The 19,247-nt window shown below is 39.1% G+C and overlaps 1 protein-coding gene across 1 annotated transcript; it reads right to left on the minus strand.

The window, feature by feature from the left end:
* Positions 1–8,410: 8,410 nt before the first annotated feature.
* On the minus strand, positions 8,411–14,591 carry LOC102705920 (sucrose synthase 2). Its single transcript, XM_006655814.2, has 16 exons — positions 14,475–14,591; positions 13,271–13,390; positions 12,769–12,889; positions 12,473–12,624; positions 12,197–12,389; positions 11,912–12,030; positions 11,591–11,807; positions 11,412–11,507; positions 11,142–11,315; positions 10,944–11,060; positions 10,664–10,830; positions 10,352–10,576; positions 9,472–9,790; positions 9,091–9,335; positions 8,850–8,988; positions 8,411–8,751 (listed from the first exon to the last, which is right to left on the minus strand). Exons 2-16 carry the CDS (start codon positions 13,363–13,365, stop codon positions 8,704–8,706), a joined length of 2,427 nt encoding a protein of 808 aa, XP_006655877.1. The 5' UTR covers positions 13,366–13,390; positions 14,475–14,591; the 3' UTR covers positions 8,411–8,703.
* Between the last annotated feature and the right edge of the window lie 4,656 nt (positions 14,592–19,247).

Genomic DNA, 19,247 nt, shown 5'->3' on the forward strand with positions numbered 1-19,247 from the left:
CTAGAAATTTGCATTCACGTTTGAGTGACAAAACCAATATATATAGAATTTGTTCAGCTAAAGTGATCAAATATTTTTCAATCAACTCAAGTGCATTCTTCTCTCTCTCAGTCTTCCATCATTGAGCGGAATGGTACCAAACAGACCACACACAATGTGTTTTGATGAATGCATTGTGCATATAATGATAAACAAGATTAGGCTAACAAAAAAGAAGTGCCCATGTCAAAATCATTTCAGTAGAGCTTTGGACCAAACTTCTTTTTTGGTTATTTGATAGGTTGTTGAACATGACTAACGGATGTGGCGCTATGATATTAGCATCTTTGTAGCTCCATTCATGTACTGATCAAATTTTGTAGCATGATCTATGGATGAATCACCCTGCAACAAAACAATGGCAACATCTCAGCCTATTTCTTGGATAGATAGCCCGTGTCACTAGAGGGCCATAGACAACTGTGTCCATCTCGTGTTGTGCAATTGATTGGCCCTGCCTATGAACCTCATGGGTGTGCTTTGTTGGATGCCAAGGAGTTGGAAAGATTGGGATCAACCCTTACTAAGATAATGTGTTTAAGAAGTTGGCGTTGTTTACTCCGACCACCCTCATACTTGATTTTTTTTCTTGGAGTGATCTTTAGAATCTTCCTAAATTTCATCGCATGCCATACATGGTTTTAAGTGATATTTGACTTCGTTGCATCTCCAAATGCCTTCTATTCCTACTTCCCATCATAACCTTGCAATACTCCCCGTATGATCACTACTATATTATATTCGGTACTACTCCTCAAGGGATGGAGTGATGAGGTGATGTGAAGGTTCATGTGTGGAAGGACCCAACATCCAACAATGTTGTCTATTACATCGGAGATCCAACCACTTATTCAAGGTGTTCTCAAAGCGAATGTGGACGCACAATATTTATCAAGCCAGATGTAATAAGTAAACTTGAATATTAGATTTTATACAAACACACCCTAATTAAATTTGGAAAACAAATTTGGGCAAATTGATGACAAATATGTGAATATCAATATCCAACTGTACCTCTTCCTTTTGAACTACGATAACCGGTACCGATGAACTTTGATGATTTGTAACGCAGCATACTTCGAGAAGTGTTGTGTTTTTGCTGGAGTCGCATTGCACACATGACATGGGCATTGTAAATTCCAGAGATGATTTGTAGAAGAAGCCAGCATCGAAACATGTGTTGTGTTAGGCTTGACATCCGATCATGAATCACAATTTGTTTGCAGATGTCATGAGTTGCTTTCTTGCGTTAGCTACATGGCATCGCATCGATGCTCGCCTTTGCTGCCCTTGCAGCGTTTCCAAATGCCTCCCGTCCCTACTTGCTCACTTAAAGTAGTAGTAAAGTATATGCTGGTGCAAGGTGGTGATGGTTAGAGTCAAGTGTTCAACTTCTACACAAGATCAGCTCCTGATCAATAATAACGTGCAAGGATGCTATGAAACTAGTCATGTGTGTTATTGTGTGTGTGTGTCTATATATATATATATAGTAAAATAAAATCATTAAGTTAGGTATATTATTAAGCCACCTCAATGCCAACCTCCTTGGCACAAAGATTCAATACCTTGGCGCCAAGAATGATGTCGACCCTAGGCCATCATTAGCCAACATTAATGGAAGAGAAGTAAAAGAAATAAGATAAATAAATGATGCTAATATATGCCCATTCACTATGTGGATGTATAAAAATAAAATATTTAATAAATTAGTTTATTAAATGAACAATAAAATTCATACATTGGTAAAACTCATTTGAAGCTCAAACTCGATCGGTTCAAACAAAGCTCGCGAGCTTTGACTCAATAGAACCTCAGGCTCGGCTTGTTAAGAGCTCATGCCTAGGACGAGTCAAGCTCTAAGCCCAGGACAGGTCAAGCTCCAGTAACTCCAAACAGACATCAGATCCGTTGGATCCAAAACAATGGACGGCTCACAAACATTCGATGGTACCTTAAAAAAATCTCTGTTTTGAGACAAGGGCAAGTAATCTACTGATGGTTAATGTGTTTGGAAGAAGCCTAGTGTTTGGACGATTTCACTCTGCTTTACGGAGATCCAACCACTAATTGATGGTGATGTCGGAGTTGACATGAACGCACTGAATCAATGGTAAAAAACAAACTCCAGTATTAGATTATACAAGCAGATCCTACATTAGGATGGGCTGGTGAGAAATGTGTGGATATTCAGCCGTTTTTACTTGTTGAACAATGTTTATTTGTTCTGCTGAAATCTACTTATGTTAAATGCATCAGTGCCCAAGCAATCACCCCATCAATCACATCTCAACAACGGCCAAACAGTGGGGGAATGGAAAAGTTGGAGGTAGAACTTTCATCTGCATCACTGATTGGCTCAGCAGAGGAGGAATTCAGTTGCAGCTGGTGGTTCACACTTGGTAAATGACCCTGAATCGCACGCCTTGCTGCATTTCCAGGCGCCTCCCGTTCCAAGCCTCACAACTTTGCCGAGTCCCCCATATATACACAAAGTTCACAACACTACTGTATCAACGATGGTTTCAAAGTTTCATGATTCTATTGCGAAAGAAGAACAATAATTTCATTGTTGAAATTACGAGTTTTCTGGCGCTCACATTGCTTAGAATCAGCTGCCAGGTATGAAAGTTGCAGACATATATAGGTTGGTTGTTTGTTGTAATGAAACAAAGAAAGAAGTGAATGAAGTTCAGAGAAACTACATCCGAAGTTGTTCTGAAAAATTGCTGAACCATATATCCTTGAACACATGATCTAAAGTACAAAAAGAAAAATAAAATCAATTTATCTCCTATGAATGTATGAACCAAATACTCACGAAGCTAGATGGGTGGACTTTCTTTGGGCCTCCAGACTGTCCATAAATAGACTGTGGGCTAATTTGCAGATAATGGATGAGGCCAACATTTGTGCTGGTGTATCCAATGTCTCGGTGGGCTTTCTGAACTATGCTTTTTGTCCGGAAATAAGGCCCATGTCTCCCATACAATGACATGCCCGGTAATTGCTTCCTCTACGTTCCCTTCGTTTCATATCACAAGATTTTTCATGTTTATATATATATATATATATATATATATATATATATATATATATATATATATATATTTATTAACATATATATTAATTTAGATAAGTCTTATAATATGAAACGGAAAGAATACTAAGTAAACACGTGAAGTATAGAAAAGCTACACGTGAAGTAACGAAAGGCTATAATAATGCTCCATCTAACTTTTTTATCAATATTTGATCGCTCGTCTTATCTATTTTTTAAAAAAAATATACAAAATTATAAGTCATATATAAAGGTTCTTTAGTAATAAATTAATTTATAAGAAAATAATTAATAATTATATAAGACGTCTTAAATAATATGAATAGTGAAAGCGTAGACCCAAAAATTATACCGTCGAATAAAAAAACGGAATTACTAATCAATCGAGTAATACTAACCCACAAGTCCACAACGCCCGGCTAAACACTCTCATGGGTGCTGAGCGGTTCGGTTCCTTATTGTTTGTTCCTCGTGACCAATATGTGACGAAGCCATCACTGAAAGAGCAGCTCAGTTTGATAGGATATGCAAGTATGCAACCACTATAGCCCTCCGTCTCATCCTCTTTTCGCTTCTGTTTCTGATTGTAAATCAAAATTTTAAATTTTAACTCTAAATTTAGAGTTGATTTTAAAAATTCTTTCACCAAATATTTTCCAGCCATGACTTTTAGATAGCTAAGAATACACACATAGAAGTTATATTCACAGTTTATTTTTTGTTTACAAATATATTGTTTAGTTTTTTTATGAAAAAAGTCAATCAACAACAACAACATACTATCACAACAACATGCTACAAAAAGACAACATCTACATTCACCGAATGTACACATGCATGCATCGACAAGACACCTGGGTTATGCGATCACTTAGAATCTGGATTCGTTCACTCTATTACACTTGGAAATGGATTCCGAGTCGCGGGGTCTTATCGTGTTCACCTTTCCGGAACACCTCGCAACACTTCTCTAAGGTTTCTCCAACGACGGTTGAACAGAGAAGGGGAATTGGACCTACAGCTTCCATCAGAATAAGACCTTGTTTGGTTGGGTTGGGAATGACCTGGGTTGGGCCGAAATCCCCATGGTTTCCACCCTCGCAAGTTAAATACCGGCCCACAAAAAAATGTGTGTTCGGTTAAGCCCAATAGGAATTCTACCCCGACCCATCTCGGCACTTTTCCATTGTCTCGACCCGGGAAGAAATCTTCTCAACCGGAGAGGTGGAAAATATCCCCGCTGCGAGTTGTGAACGAGAAGGGGAGAGGCGAGAGGCGGTAAGACGCTGGGCGGCGTGCAGCCGGCGGCGACGCAGCTTGGAGGCGCCGGATGGTGGTGCACTCTCCCCTCCTTGACGGTAAGTTCTCCCCTCCTCCCCCTAGTGTTCTAGGGTTAGGGTTCCATGCATCTCGTCACTCGCTTCCTCTGGATGCTCGTTTGGAAGTTGTCGTCGTCGCTGCCATCGTCTTCCTCCTCTCTTTGCCGTCCTCTGGTAATTGCTTTCCCAATGCAGAAGCTTTTTGGTTTACTTTTGGTGTAAGTTTATAATCGTTTTCTTCACTGATGCAGTATATTAGATTTTCAAACTGCACATATATTCACATATACATTGTCAAGTGTCAACTGCTGCATATTTTCCTTTGCAGTTTTGTGCAAAACGTGTTTACCGACCTTGCTTCAGAAAACCAATGTTAACCTACTAGTTACCACTAATTTTATATCATCTTGATTAGTGGTTTGATTACAACTTTCTGACTCCTCAAATTGTTGAATTGTTCCTTAGTATGACCAACTTTATCGCTGGGTGTGTATGCATCCAGCTATACAAACCTTTCAGGGAGACTTGCTGGGTGTGGGAGCAGCATACCTGAGCTAGCTCCTGATTTTTTGTACAAGTCCTAAAATGATCAGGATAGTGCTACATTTTTTGGATAATCCTGGTCAATGCTCACTTGAAATCTTGATAGCTTTATGCTCTCACTTGAAATCTTGCCAATGTCACTTATCAATGCTTAATCTGAAGCTCTGAACATCACTGACAGATATGCTCTCACTGTAGAATTTGGACGTGGTGCCGTCGGCACCGATTGATGACTGTTCAGATCTTGTAATAATTTTTTGAGACAATGCTGGATACTTTTATTAGTATTTCATGTTTTATGCCCACTTGTAATACTGCCAAGATGAAATTAGTCACTCCGACCAACTTGTTGTTCTAATGGTTAGTTATTAGTAACATTTTGATGTTTTGAGCTGGAGGTGCCAAAGGTTTTCATCGTGTAAATTCATGAATGTTAGACATATGGTTTAATTGGATGATTTGTTCCTTGTATAAACCGAACACAACAGCTCCAGAGAGAGGAATAAGGAAGCAAGGAATTCATCCCCCACAGAGATCGGGTGACAGGAGAGGGATTCAACCAACAACCAAAAAAGGCCACAGTGAGTTGCTCAGCGGAAGACCAAGCCAGTTCCAGCGGTTTACTTCACGATTGGGAAACGACCATGAGCATATGCGCTGCCGCATTTCCAAATACCTCCCGTTCCAAGCGTTGCAAACTCTCTGCAATGCTAGCCCCCCTGCATCACACTGCTACATGATCGATGGCTGAAAAATTTCAGATGCCATTTCAGAAGAAGTTCAGCATAGTGAAATGTTAAAATTAGGGGGTGTTCATGTCTCTCACGTTCCTTATAACCTAGTAGCTGGAGACACATGGTGCCTGTTTATTGTAGAGAGTTTCAAGGGCTACAGGAGAAGTCAAGATCTGAGCATGAGGGCCCCAAATTCACCGGTAGCTATGATAAAAGAAATAATTTTTTATCGTCCTTGAAAAATTATACATATTCCGTTTCATGTTATAAGACTTTTTATATTTGTCTAGATTAAGCACGTATCAATATATATATTTTGTATATGTGTCTAGATTCATTAGCAGATATATGAATCTACGCAAGACCAGAAAGTCTTATAATATAGAATGGAGGGAATCCTAGGTATCATATTTTTCAGTGTAAATATTTAGTAACTTAAGGTAAAATATAACTTAAGGTATTAGAATTTTGCACTAAAAATTTTGATATCTCAAAATACTTATCTAATATGAAAAAAAACTTAAAAATAGCGTAAAATGTACGTAAATTTCTTAGACAGAGTGGATTCAAGCTTTACCATCGTTGATGCTAAATTAGGGCGGGCGGGTGATAAATATGTGAATATCCAATAATCTTTCTTTGTTAAACAAAGATTAATTATTTGTGTTGGTTAAATTCAGTAATCTTTAATGCATCACGCTGAATGCCCAAGTGACCCCAGTCTGTTTTCAACAATGGTGGAACAGAGACAGAACTCAAGAGTTGGTACTGTAACTTTCATCAGAATTAGTGGGCAGCTCAGCAGTGGAGGAATTCAGTTACACTTGAGAAACGACTTCCAAACAATGCAACTTTGCAATGCTATATATCACAAGTTCATGAGCTTACTGCATGATGGTTGCAAAAGTTACAGATGTCATTGTGAAAGAAGAGAGAGAATTTGATTGTTATAATTACAGCTTTTCTAACCCATCACGTTCCTCAGAATCAGCTGGCAGGTACAAATTAAAGCTTGAAACAAGAACTGTACTAGAGTTCAGAGAAAATGTATCCTGGAGATTGCGTTGGTGGAATACTTGAATATTGAAAAAATGCCTCCCTATTTAGGATGTGGATGATGTACGACAGATAGTTTCGACTGCGCACCGCCTTGGCCACGCTCTCCTGCGTCCGGAGACGTTCTAACGAGCTAGCTATGACACAGTTTTCCAGATCTACGTGGAAGAACCTGCCATGGAAAGTTGGTAACATCTGCTCTGCTCACCGCGACACCCGGTCGCTGGTTCACTGCGCTGGCAGTGCCTCGGAGCCGTCTCCAGTTGCTCCCTCACACGAGGTATCATTCCCCATCGGCGCTTGCCTTGCTGCATTTCCAGATGCCTCCCGTTGCCACTCCTAGGCCTTGCAGTATCTAGATTGAGGGGTTCATCATCTCCTCACGCCCCTTAATATCAACTCCTGACAGTGGCGGATGCAGGATTTGGATTAGGACGCTCATCGTTTTCTCCTTCGGTTAGCCCCCTTCTTCTTATGTGTCCCCCTTTTTCTCTCGTCTTATTTTTCTCCGAAACTCTAATGTGGATCCAGCATATATAGGGCTGGAACCTCCACGGTGGATCCGTTCCTACTCCTAGATGACTTGCTACTATTATAGTATACTACTACGTTTACATTATATTGTTTATTTAATGTTATTGATTTTTTAAGTCTATGTTTGATCATTCGTCTTATTACAAAATACATAATTATTATCTCTATGATGTGATTTAATTTATTACTAAAGACACTTAAATATGACTTATACTTTTACATATTTAAAAAGAAAAATAATAATATCAACCGTTACATGTACCTTGAAAAAATTAACGACGTTAATTAAAAATCCGAGCGAGTACACGAAACAGGAGACCACATGCATGCTGATGGTCATGGTGCCTTGCTATTGCCGATGATGGTGACACGCTGCATGAGGAGCTTCGTCGACAGCATGTCCAAGAAAAAAAAGATTATGCATATTTATCTGAATTACTATTCTAACCCTACACCAAATTCCTTAATTAATATCTGGCCCACGCTTTTAAATGTCGTTTCACCTATAGGGCTATACCTTTTATCCTAGTGCACTACATATATCTCATCTTCCCTTCCTACCCTCCAATGACTTCACTTATTGGAGATCTTGAAGGGTATATCCACCAAAATACATGCACAATGTGCTTTCTTCAAATATACCTGTATTATCCAACAAAAGGCATATACAAAAACTAGCCATATATATACATTTATGTAATCTTGTGCATTTGATTGGTTTTTAATTAGGAAAATTACAAGACTATCATTATAATTTTGCTAAATTGAAGATATATCATCCTGGTCCACATGTTTAACTTATGTGTGTCCTACATGTCAGTGAGATAGTAATGATATATCTTCAATTTTACAAAATTATAATGATATGGTAGTAAATTTTCCTTTTTAGCTTGTTTTCTACATGTTTAATATAATGAGCATGGCCAATGTGTGTTCTTCATGTTGGACTTGGAGCGAGTCAATCTCAAGAATGTGGCGTCTGCTCATGAGCCAACAAACAACTGTGGAAGTGTTCAAGGTCATGGTGCGAATGGCACGCACGACAAAAGGTGGACTCAATGGACACACCCATGCCTTCTTGATGTATAAATAGGAGGGCAAGAAAACAAGAAATGATATGGGAATTTTTTTTAGTATAAGTTATGATGTTCTTGCTTCCATTAATCCAAGCTGCAAGATGCAGCCAAAGACTAGAATGAGGTAAGAACATGATAGTTTTGCATTTCTGAACGATAAACACCAGGAACAGGCTTTATTGGAGGCAAGCACTGCCCCAAAATCTTGCAAAAAGTACAGAGAGCTTAGACAAAGTACACAGCCATGACAAGCATGGCTGCCAAATGATAAACTACAGCAAATTTATCAAATTCAAATGCAGCTGGCGGCTTCAGCTGCCACCATCCTCGGCTACTCGCGCTTACTTGGATGTGCTCTCTCCATCGACTGCCAATGGGACAGCACTGGCCTGAATTCGACAAAGAAGTAGCAACAGAAAGTCAGATATATATGTCTAGTACAGAATTGCTGAAATGAATAAGCTCTTGAACAGCAAGAGTAACTTACCAGGCTGCGGTATTTCAGAGCATAGAACATCTCAATGTAACGGCGAGTCTCGCGCCTCTCTAGGTTGCTTACGTACTTCCAGAATCCGTACACACCAGTCAGGGTCATCAGCCTCTCGGAGTACAGCTTCCAGGTGTACCTGAGAAGTCCAGATTTATATGATCAATATTGGTTGGACACAGTTTCTGCAGTATATTTCGATTCAAAAATATATGGTATCCGCAGATCACGGAATACGTACTTCTCATAAATCCTCTGCAGACCACCCTGCGAAATCTTGTCCCAATAGGTTGCATCCTGCTTGCATTTCTCAAAGAAGTTGACCAAGATGTCTGCAGCCTTGTCGCTGTGGTAAGGGTCAATGTGCAGACCAGACACCCCATCGACAATAATCTCAGCAGGACCACCATGGCATGTTGCAATTGTTGGCAAACCACATGTCATGGACTCGATGACAGTCAGGCCAAACGCTTCATAGAATGCAGGCTAAAAAACAATTCAAAAGCAGTTTTAGTTGTCTGCAAGCACATGGCTGTCCTTTACAAATAGTGGAAACTATTGCTGCTGGAAGCTCAGATTAGAAACATCACAGTAGAATATGACAGGGTATGTATACACATACCTGCACAAAGGCTCCCTTGGTGTCACAAATGTATCGGTACAACTCCCCATTGCGGACGCGGTTCATCTGAGCTGAGATCCACCGGATATGTCCCTTCAACTTGTACTGGTCAATGAGATCATACATCCTCTTGAACTCAGCCTGCTCCTCCCTATCCTTGGACTGATTGCCATGGTCACCAGCAACAATCACAAGGTTTGCCAAATCCCTGAGATGTGCATTCTTACCATACATCTCAACCAGACCTGTCATGTTCTTTACTCGGTCAAGACGAGCCATGGAGAAGATGACTGGCTTGTTCCTGTCCTTCAAGACAAACCTGTAGAGAATTTAAACATAAACTTTATGCTCAAACAGAAGAGTATGTACTCCAGTCTAGATATCAATATTCATACACTAGAAACTAAGTGATTGTTCAGGGGAGAAAAAAACATTGAAGTAACTATTGTAAAACACCTCAGGCACAACAGTTGTAGTCTATGGTTTGATTATTGCCAAAGTTGCTCACAACTAACCTTAGGCAATGTGTGGCATGGTACAAAAGTGTGGGCATGAAATTGTTGGCCACAAGTATTCCATAGTTGACCTAAAAGTTTAGCGAACGGCATGTGGATCCAAAGTACAGAAAAGTGTGGCAAGCCTAAGTTGTGGCAGTGAAGCAAACACCTGCCTGACTATTGCATGACTAAAGCGTGTGTCGCGTGGCAAGGAGAGGCAACGAACTAAACACCCTTTAAGAATACAAATCTACAAAGTTCTAGTCATATAAGTTGGTAGATTAAAGAGCCAGGATAGATAGACCAGACACACAGATCAGTATTTAGTTGTTTGGGGCATGGCAGGTAAATAACAGGGATGCAACCAGTAGTTCAGTACTCACTTGTGTTCATCGTTCTCGACATCGCTGTAGAGAAGCTCCTCAATTTCAGGGTGGAAGGCAGTGAGTCTCTTGTCAGTCTCGGTGTATGGGAAGTAGACACTCATGTCAGCTCCAGGAGAGACAATGTTGAACTTGGGATCAAATACATCTATGCCATGCACAACCCGGTAAAGCCCAGGAAGGGTGAATGCAATGTGTGACTCATACTGCCCCACAGTGTCCTTGCTGAAGAAACAGAGGAATCAAGCATCAGACTCTTTTAGTTCTTGCAACAATGCAGCGGCATTCTACTGCTCAATAATACAATTTTACCTTCCAGCTATTTCTTGGAATGTACTGGTGATGATGAAATCTGTGTGATTCATGGCGATAAGATCAGCAGTGAATTGGCACGAGAAGTGGTACTGGCTGTCAAATTTGTCCAAGTATATGTCTGAGTTGGGGTACTTGGTTTTCTCCAAGGCATGGGCAATGGTACACTGCATCCATGTACAAGAGAAATCATAAGTAATTGCTTTAATGAAAAAAATTTAAAACATAAGTAATTGGTTTAATGAAAAAAATTTAAGGACTGATTTACACCCAAACATACCTGGGTAACTCCTAATTTGTGCGCCAGCAGAGTGGCGACAAGGTTGCCGTCACTGTAGTTGCCAATGATGAGATCAGGTTTGGCCTGCATTTCCCTCATGATTTCATTTGCAACATCCTGCAGCAAAAAAGGTTGAGCTCTCAGAATTCATGGGATATGCTCAACTCTAAAAGATGTTCAGTCAAATAATCCATTTACCTCAGTGTATGTCTCCAGGAATGGCCAGACATCAAAACGAGAGATCCACTTGCGGAGGATACCATTCTCACTTCTGAATGGAACACGAATAATGTCAGTGTGCTCAGTTCCAATAACCTTCTCCAACCGCTGACCGCATGTGGTCCCAACAGCATCAGGCAATAGCCTGGTTACCTGCATCAAGTAAAATCATGTTCCCACATTACTTTACAATTCACAGTGAGAAGTGCTTAAAACTTAAAACATCCAAGATCGCCATCTCAGACATACAATGAGGATCTTAGGTGTGATATCAAGGCCTTGCTGCTTGATCCTCAGAAGCATCTCATTCTCCAAAGCTCGGACTTGGTCCAAAATGTACACGACCTGCAAACAACACAATAGCAGGTCAAAATTAGAAACATTAGAAGTACGGTATAAAAGGAAAAAAAATGTTTTAAAAACTCTACCTGACCACCAGTATCAGGGTATCCCAACACATTGGATTGGGCAAAGTATCCATGCGGAGACAAGATAACAACATTGAACATCATTGGAATAGTTCCAAGGAACTTCTCCAAGTTTGCCGGATCAGGGGCCTCAAGAAGGTCGAGGAGCAAGTGGATCGTGTCAAGCACACGCTTTGCGCAGTCACCCCAACCCTTCTCCAAGCCGAGTTCTTGGAACCTATATACAAATCATGTATCACATTATCAGGAACTATTCCATTTGCAGAAGTTTAACATAGGCTATATGGTAGGGATAAATGGGATAAATGATAAAGTAATCACCTGTGGTTGAACTCCGAGTAGGGCGTGTCTTGAGGGATGCCCACCAGATATTCTTCTGCCTTTCTAAGGGATGATTGGAGCCCACGAAGGCTCTGAATTCTGTCATTCAGCATCATTGTCTGCAATAGAAGACAATACATTATGATTGAGAAAGTTCAGGTCCTGACATTTAGTGGAACTTCATAGAATGTCAGGTCTCTAAAAGACTAGCATTTAAAGCAATTCACACAAGAAAATACATGCTGTGTAAAAGCATTTGGTAGTTTCTGCATATCGGAAGCTTACCGTGCCCTTGTGGTTATGAGCTTTCAGGAAGTTCAGCAAGGGGTAGAGGCTCTCCTTGTCCTGGAACAGCTTGGAGGACAGGTGACGGTTAAGGAACTGTACCCCATTTCCGATGGACTTGGACATGGATGGGCGTGGAAAGGAAGCATTGAAGGGCTCAAAATCAAGCTCCAGAACAAAGTTGCTGTTGGCTCTGTTTAAGAAAAAGAGATATTGCATTCATACATTGATATTTTGCCACAATTAAAATGTGCATATTGTCGTTCTGGAACTTACTGTCCATCAACAAGCTGCTCCTTGAATGCCAAGTACTCAGAAACACTCAGCTCCTCCACAGCCAACTCACTTACATTCACCCGAATGTAGTCCCAGACACCAGGCCTTGGCCTAATGGCCAGTGCAACCCAGGGGGGCAACACAATGGCTTCCTACATGTAGTCAAGGAAGTTAAATTAGAAGGGCTAGTAGATGACTTTTAGTTGCCTTTTGAGTTGAATAAAGACTAGTAGATGACTTTGAGTTGACTATCATCGGCCGTCGCCAAGCTGAAATAGGTTCATTGCCAATTTTACCTGAGCAGCACGCAGAATGTCTTCAAAGGGAGCATATTTCTCTTTGTCAGCTTCGATCAAGGCATCAAACTCAGCAAGCAGCTGGTGACGCTGGAGCATTCCCTTTCCCTGGTTAACATACCTGCATAGAGCGACATGCTGACATTTCAGAAATAGAACCAATGCTTAGATTGCTCATCCTTCCAGTTGCTGAACTATGTTAATGACGGTACCATATAATACATATGTATACTGATTTTAGCTATGGACATACAAAATTTCAACACCATCCACGATTAAATATGTTTTAGCTCATCAGAGATTATTATATATATACATCATAACCATTTTAGGAAGATGGGCTATATAAAACCGAAGGAATGCATCAACTTATCAGCTAATAATATGTAACAAATTCTCATTTCACATCTGGATTTACTAAGAACTAATCAATTATATGGATAAAATCAGTAAGAATTCAACAATTTCCAGTAGCAGATTCAAAGAGATACAAGATCTTCACCTAGAAAAGAGTGCAATCAACTCATTGGGATGAGATGAGAAGGTGGCACCAAGGCGTTCCCGGAGACTGTGGAGACGAGCTAGCTTAGCAGCCATGACTCACAACTTCAGGACCCCAGAACTGCAAAGCAAGGCACAGATTAGCAGTTAGCAACACATATCAAAACCACTTACTTGCACAAGAATAATTCGTCAATAGCCATCACTAAGCATTAGGTACTAAATCTAAACCAGAAAACCACGCTAAATCAACAATAATCGGCACCAAACAAAAGCATGAAAAGATCATAACATAACTAAAAACATATGTTTTCCTCTGAAAGGACTGAAGCAGCCATCGTTTAGGAACGGAGTCAACTGAGCGTTGTGAACCAAAGTGCCGAGCATCGATCCTACACAAAACTAAAGGCATGTAGTCTGCACCAAGATACTTGTTCTTTTGCACCAAGATAAAAGAACCAACTTTATAATTGGATTAGTCGGTTTTAGAGTATTAGCACTACATAGGTCCTAATCCAAAAGGAAATAAAAGTCCATGAAGAGGAGGTGGTTTGGCTACAGATTTAGCACAGATAACAGCAAGTTCTCGATGTCATGAATCCGTCAAGCGGGGAGATCAAAGAGAGAGAAGATGGAAGACCAAAAACCCGAAGGATTCTCTCAGTAAAAAAAAAACGTTTTTTTTTACTAGCTCGTAATCCACCGACAGGCAAAAGATTAAGCAGAACACAAGTGATAAGCAAGATGTCAACGATCTATGGATCGACAAAATCACTAAGGCCAAATGATTCTAACTGCACCAAGTTGAAATATTTTGGGGGGAAAGAACTCTGCACTGCGTGGTGAGCTACGTGGCAGCAGAGCTAAAGCTCGAGGATTTGAGGTTTTTGACAGCTTTCCTCTTCCCCCAGTCATTCATCTCTGCACCCCCCAATCCCTTCATAAACCCCACTAAAGCACAACAGAAAGCTCTCCTGATTCAGATTTACAGACAGACTGAAACCCAAGAACATGTCAGCAAAAACTCAGGCAAGATTTCAGCTGACGACCCACCAAAAGAATCACACGAGGCGCAGATTAGCATTAGAAATGGCTGGGCAAGACCACGATCACAAGCAAAATCAGCTCAAAAGCCCCAGCAAAACCACACCCCAAGATCAACCTATGGGTAAAGGGAGCAAATTGGCATTAGAAGCAAGCATTACCCAATAGTCAGAGAAGAGAGCAACCGAATGGCGAACGGAGGGTTTCTCCGAGATCCAGAAGGACCAATAAATAGGTGCAAAACCCCAGTGCTCTCAAAGTCTCAACACTGATAGGTGGTAGATAGAAGTATTGGTTAGTGGTAGGCCCTTTCAGCTGACATGTTGAAACAGGAATGGATAAGAGCAGGAATAATAGAAGGTTATAAGCTAGTTATAAATATATTTTAATAAAATAAAAGAGGTAGAGAAGAGCATTGTGCTACAGATTTATAGCCAGCTGCAGCACGGACTATAAGACAGCGTGTGATAAGTGGTATATATTTTATAGATAACTATTGTATAAATTGATTATTAGATTCGCTATAGTTAAATTGGAGCTAGCAGTTTACTAGCTCTGCCATCAAATTATTGTGCCCCCAAAATAATCTCTTTTTTTATTATCTGATAGTGTCACTAATCATGTCACTAGCGCTACCGCAGGCAAGCATCCGATTAGCATATACCGGCACCACTGTCAGCTTTGAAAAAAGCTCTAAGAGCAGCATCTTTTGGGTTTTGCTTATAATAAAATTTAAATTTTCAACTTTAAATTTACGGTAGATTTTTTAATTATTTATTTTAGTTTACTTTTTAACCTTATTTTTTAATCGCTGACAATACATATATAAATATTTTATTCATAAATTATTTTTTATTTATAAATATATTGTTTTGTTTTTTTCTAAATAAGCCAAACTATCGTCCCCTTAATCTTTTTTTCCCGTAGAATAGTAGACTGCAGGTAGGTTTCTCCCAATAAACAGTAGAAAAAAAGGACTGGTTGGGGATGGGGAAGAAAAAAAAACAAGAAAGAAAGCAGATGCCTTTCTCAATTTTTGCCTCTGCAAATCTCACAGTTTTGATTTGGTGGAGTTCAGAATCTGGTGATTTGATAACCAGACCCACCATCAGTGAAAGTGTCCAAGAAAAACAGCAAGAAAAATTTCTTCTGTCTTGCCTAATGCCTATTGACTAGTGGGGCACCACAGACAAACAAAATGATGGTCATCTCATCTCACCATGAAAGCCCAATTGGACAGCACAAACCTTCTAGAAGCTTGACCTCTAAACATAGGTCTTTCAGAAAAAAGCAGAAAGATCATGGGCAGAATTGCAGAGAACCATGGGGGAAACACCAAGGGTGATGGTAACCTCTATACCAGCCAATTGGCAATAACTTTTATGATCTTTTAAGCATGGTAATCTCTACCATGGCAATGAAGAGCAGAGTGGCATCCAGTCAGCATCAGAGAGGACAAGCAGAAACTAGAAGTTGTGCAAAAATAATGCTTCCAGTGAAAGAAAGCACTGTTTGCCTCTTTGCAGATGCACCAAATTACCACCTAATTAGCCGTCAGGACAGTGAGTTGTTAACAGCATTTTTTTTTTGCATCGAGGAGTCCGTGAGAGGATGCTTACGATCCAAACAAGAACAGACCGGCCTAAGAAGTGCAGCAGTTGGGAACACTTTTTTTTTTTGGAAAAAGAAAAAGAAGGTGAAGAAAAGAAACGTTCTTGTCACACGAGATTGAAATGCTTTGCTCTTACGCCAAGAGTTGCTTTTTATTAAGATTGAAAGTTTCTTTATATTCTTGCCTTCTTTATCTCGCTCATTGATGATAAGATTCTCGCCAATTTTTTTCCCGGATTGTGGCCAAAATCTCCATAATTAACTGACCTAACTGCAGTTTCTTGAACCATAGTTACCACTAATATATCCAGAAGGGCAACTATCCGCTGCATTTTACTGTTGGTATTATACTACCAGTAGAAAAAAATATATTTTTATACTTTGTTAATTACTTGATTAGCGGTATTTTGTAGTTTTATTTTTTTAAATAAAGATCATAATAAAAAGGACAATATTACTCATTCAAATTTCTACGACACCTAATATTGTTGGTACTATAATTTAATCATAGTCGTCCGATAAAAATAGATCAACAAAATATATTAAATTCTACTACCAGTAAAATGCACCGGAGTCAACCCCAGACAACTCTCCGGTGCATTTTACTGTTAGTATTATACTACCAGTAGAAAAAAGGTATTTTTATATAATTACTTGATTAGCAGTATTTTGTAATTTTTTTTGATAAAGATCACAATAAAAAGGACGATATTACCCATTCAAATTTCTACTACATCTAATATTATTGGTATTATAATTCAATCACAACCATGATCAACGAAATAGATTAAATTCTACCAGTAAAGCTTCATCCTAGCCAAGAAATTTTCTTTTTCATCAAAGAAAACCGCCAACAAAACACCATCTAAAGTACTAAACAAACCAAACAGCATCTGCAAACTCTAACCAGCATTGCACATTTGCACTGAACATTGAAGGAGAGCATTACCTCTGCAAGAACACGAAGCAGGACGAACAAAAAACACGGAGGTGACCTGCAATGGTATACGGAATGCAGAGCCCAAGGATGGAGATGCAGAGATGGCGAGAGGAGCATTTTATAGTGATTTTTTTGCAATCCTGTGGGCGCTTAACCCGCGGCAAATAAAAGTTAGAAAAAAAAAAGGTTTGATTGTCCAAATCCTCCAGCTCTCAAATCAGCTGGAAAATTCGTAGGTTTTTCTAGCTTTGTTGCATGCAGATCACGTTCTGATCGCTTCCATTATATGCAGTAACATACACGGTAGTGCTAGCTGCTGCCTGCTGCCTGCTGCCTTGCTGTGTTCTTTTCTTTTCTTTTCTTTTTTCTTTTTGAAAGGAATTGCTGTGTTCTTTTCTGTAACTGATGGAGGATGTTTTTTTTCTTGGTAGATTATTCTTCAGGGGAAAGAAAAGAAGGTGATCAATTCCTTTATTGTAGCTGTCATTTTGTTTTTGTTAAGTGAGCTGCTAATCGTGTGAAGTTTGTTTTGTCCACTGCAGAAACAGGGGCTGAGAAATGAGAAGGACAATTCCGTGGTTTAAAGCTTATGAGTTATGACATGGACATCTGCTGAAGTTCATGATACAGAATTAGACAAGATGAAGAAGATTATGATGATCATTATGTACTTATATCCGTCAACAGCGCATATATGTCATCTTGAATATCTCAAAGGGAAGATATTGCAGGTGTTTCTCAGGAAATTTTCAGATGCCGGAATCATTCTCAAGAAAAGAAATCATTTGTACTACGTAGAAGTTTCCATTGACGTAATTGGGTGCATTGCTATTGCCATCAAATAATTCCAGAAGGAAAATTTTCTGACCAAATCTAGAAACAGAAATATAAATCAACAAAAGTCTACCTTTTAGATTCAACGCTAAAACCCAATGAAATTTCGTCAATAAAATTATGATATGTAGAAGCAAAATGAAAATTTGCTTCACTGACTTTTTGCTTCCTGACTTAATCTCGTACATATAGCGAGAAATTTTACTCTCTTCGATCATTAAATATCTAGATGTGGGGAAAATTAGGATAAATTATTAAAAATCCAACCATTAATTTTGCATTAAAATAAGCTTTTAATATCTGATAAATTTATGATGTTGTGATAGTACTTTTTAGGAAAATCTACGTATACCTTCTTTTGCTTTTTATACACTATTTTGTTTTTTAAAACAAAATTATTTCAGAAATTATTGATGATTGAAATTATAAAAGTTTAATCAAGTGGTTCTAAATATCAACTATTTACAAAGGAGGTATTTTAGATTATAACTCGGTTATTAGAATATTCATTTTGATTGAATTTCTAGAAAAGTTCCTTTTTGGCAAAAAGGATACAAAAGCATATGCTTTTATCATGTTTGCGTACTCACACATATAAACCCACCCATATAAAAAGATACAAAAGATATAAGGGCATATGAAATATTAGAACGATCATCTTGAGATTAACCAAATCACCGTAAGTGTCTAAGTAGTCAAGATATGCATGAATGCATCCTCTATTAAAAAAAGTGTTAATCACAAATACGAGAACTCGTATAACCAAAGACTTAAACCCGAGTGAATAGGTTATAAACGAGAAAGCTAATCAGCTGAACTACGTCTTTCCAGGGTATTTAATTTTTTGTCACTCTTACGAATGTTCATAATAAATTTATCACTGAACCTACCTGTCATAGACTCGTAAAGCTCACATGTTATAAATAGTGAATAATAAATCTATTTTGACCACTTATAAAAATAACAAAAAAGTTAAATTTCCCATGTCCTTCCTCCGCGTATCCTTCCAAAGGGGAAGGGGCCTTTGCTTTCAGGGGACAGGGAAACCATGATTAATACTGCGGACATAAAGTTATTGACCTTGGATACGCTCGAAATGTTAATTTACTGCATCCTAGAAATCTGAAGAATTTAGGTAACTGATGCCTTGCAGAATCAAGGGATTGACAATTCCATCTGAGTCCTGCTGCTGCAATTTAAATTCAGATACAAAGTACAGCATGGAAGATTGGAACCTGTATTTTCAATACTGGCAACTGCTATATATATGTGGCTGTTCATTGTAGACTTGAAAGGATTCAACACATGGGTATATCTAGAAACTGTGTACTTCCCTCGGATTTGACTCGATTTTGGCAGCCACAAATACGTGGCCATGAATCACACACAAATTCGTGGTTGCTTTCGTGTTTGCATCTCTTGTAACTCCTGTCAGGACCTGTGGTTGACATGTCCGCAGTTTATTCAAGTTCAGGTTATTCCGGACCTGGTTTGTTTCATACACAAATCGTCTCGTCTTTTGGCTTTGGGTTATACTTATAATCTACAA

Source organism: Oryza brachyantha, chromosome 6 (genome assembly GCF_000231095.2).
Source record: "Oryza brachyantha chromosome 6, ObraRS2, whole genome shotgun sequence".
In the NCBI taxonomy this organism is placed as follows: Eukaryota; Viridiplantae; Streptophyta; class Magnoliopsida; order Poales; family Poaceae; genus Oryza; species Oryza brachyantha.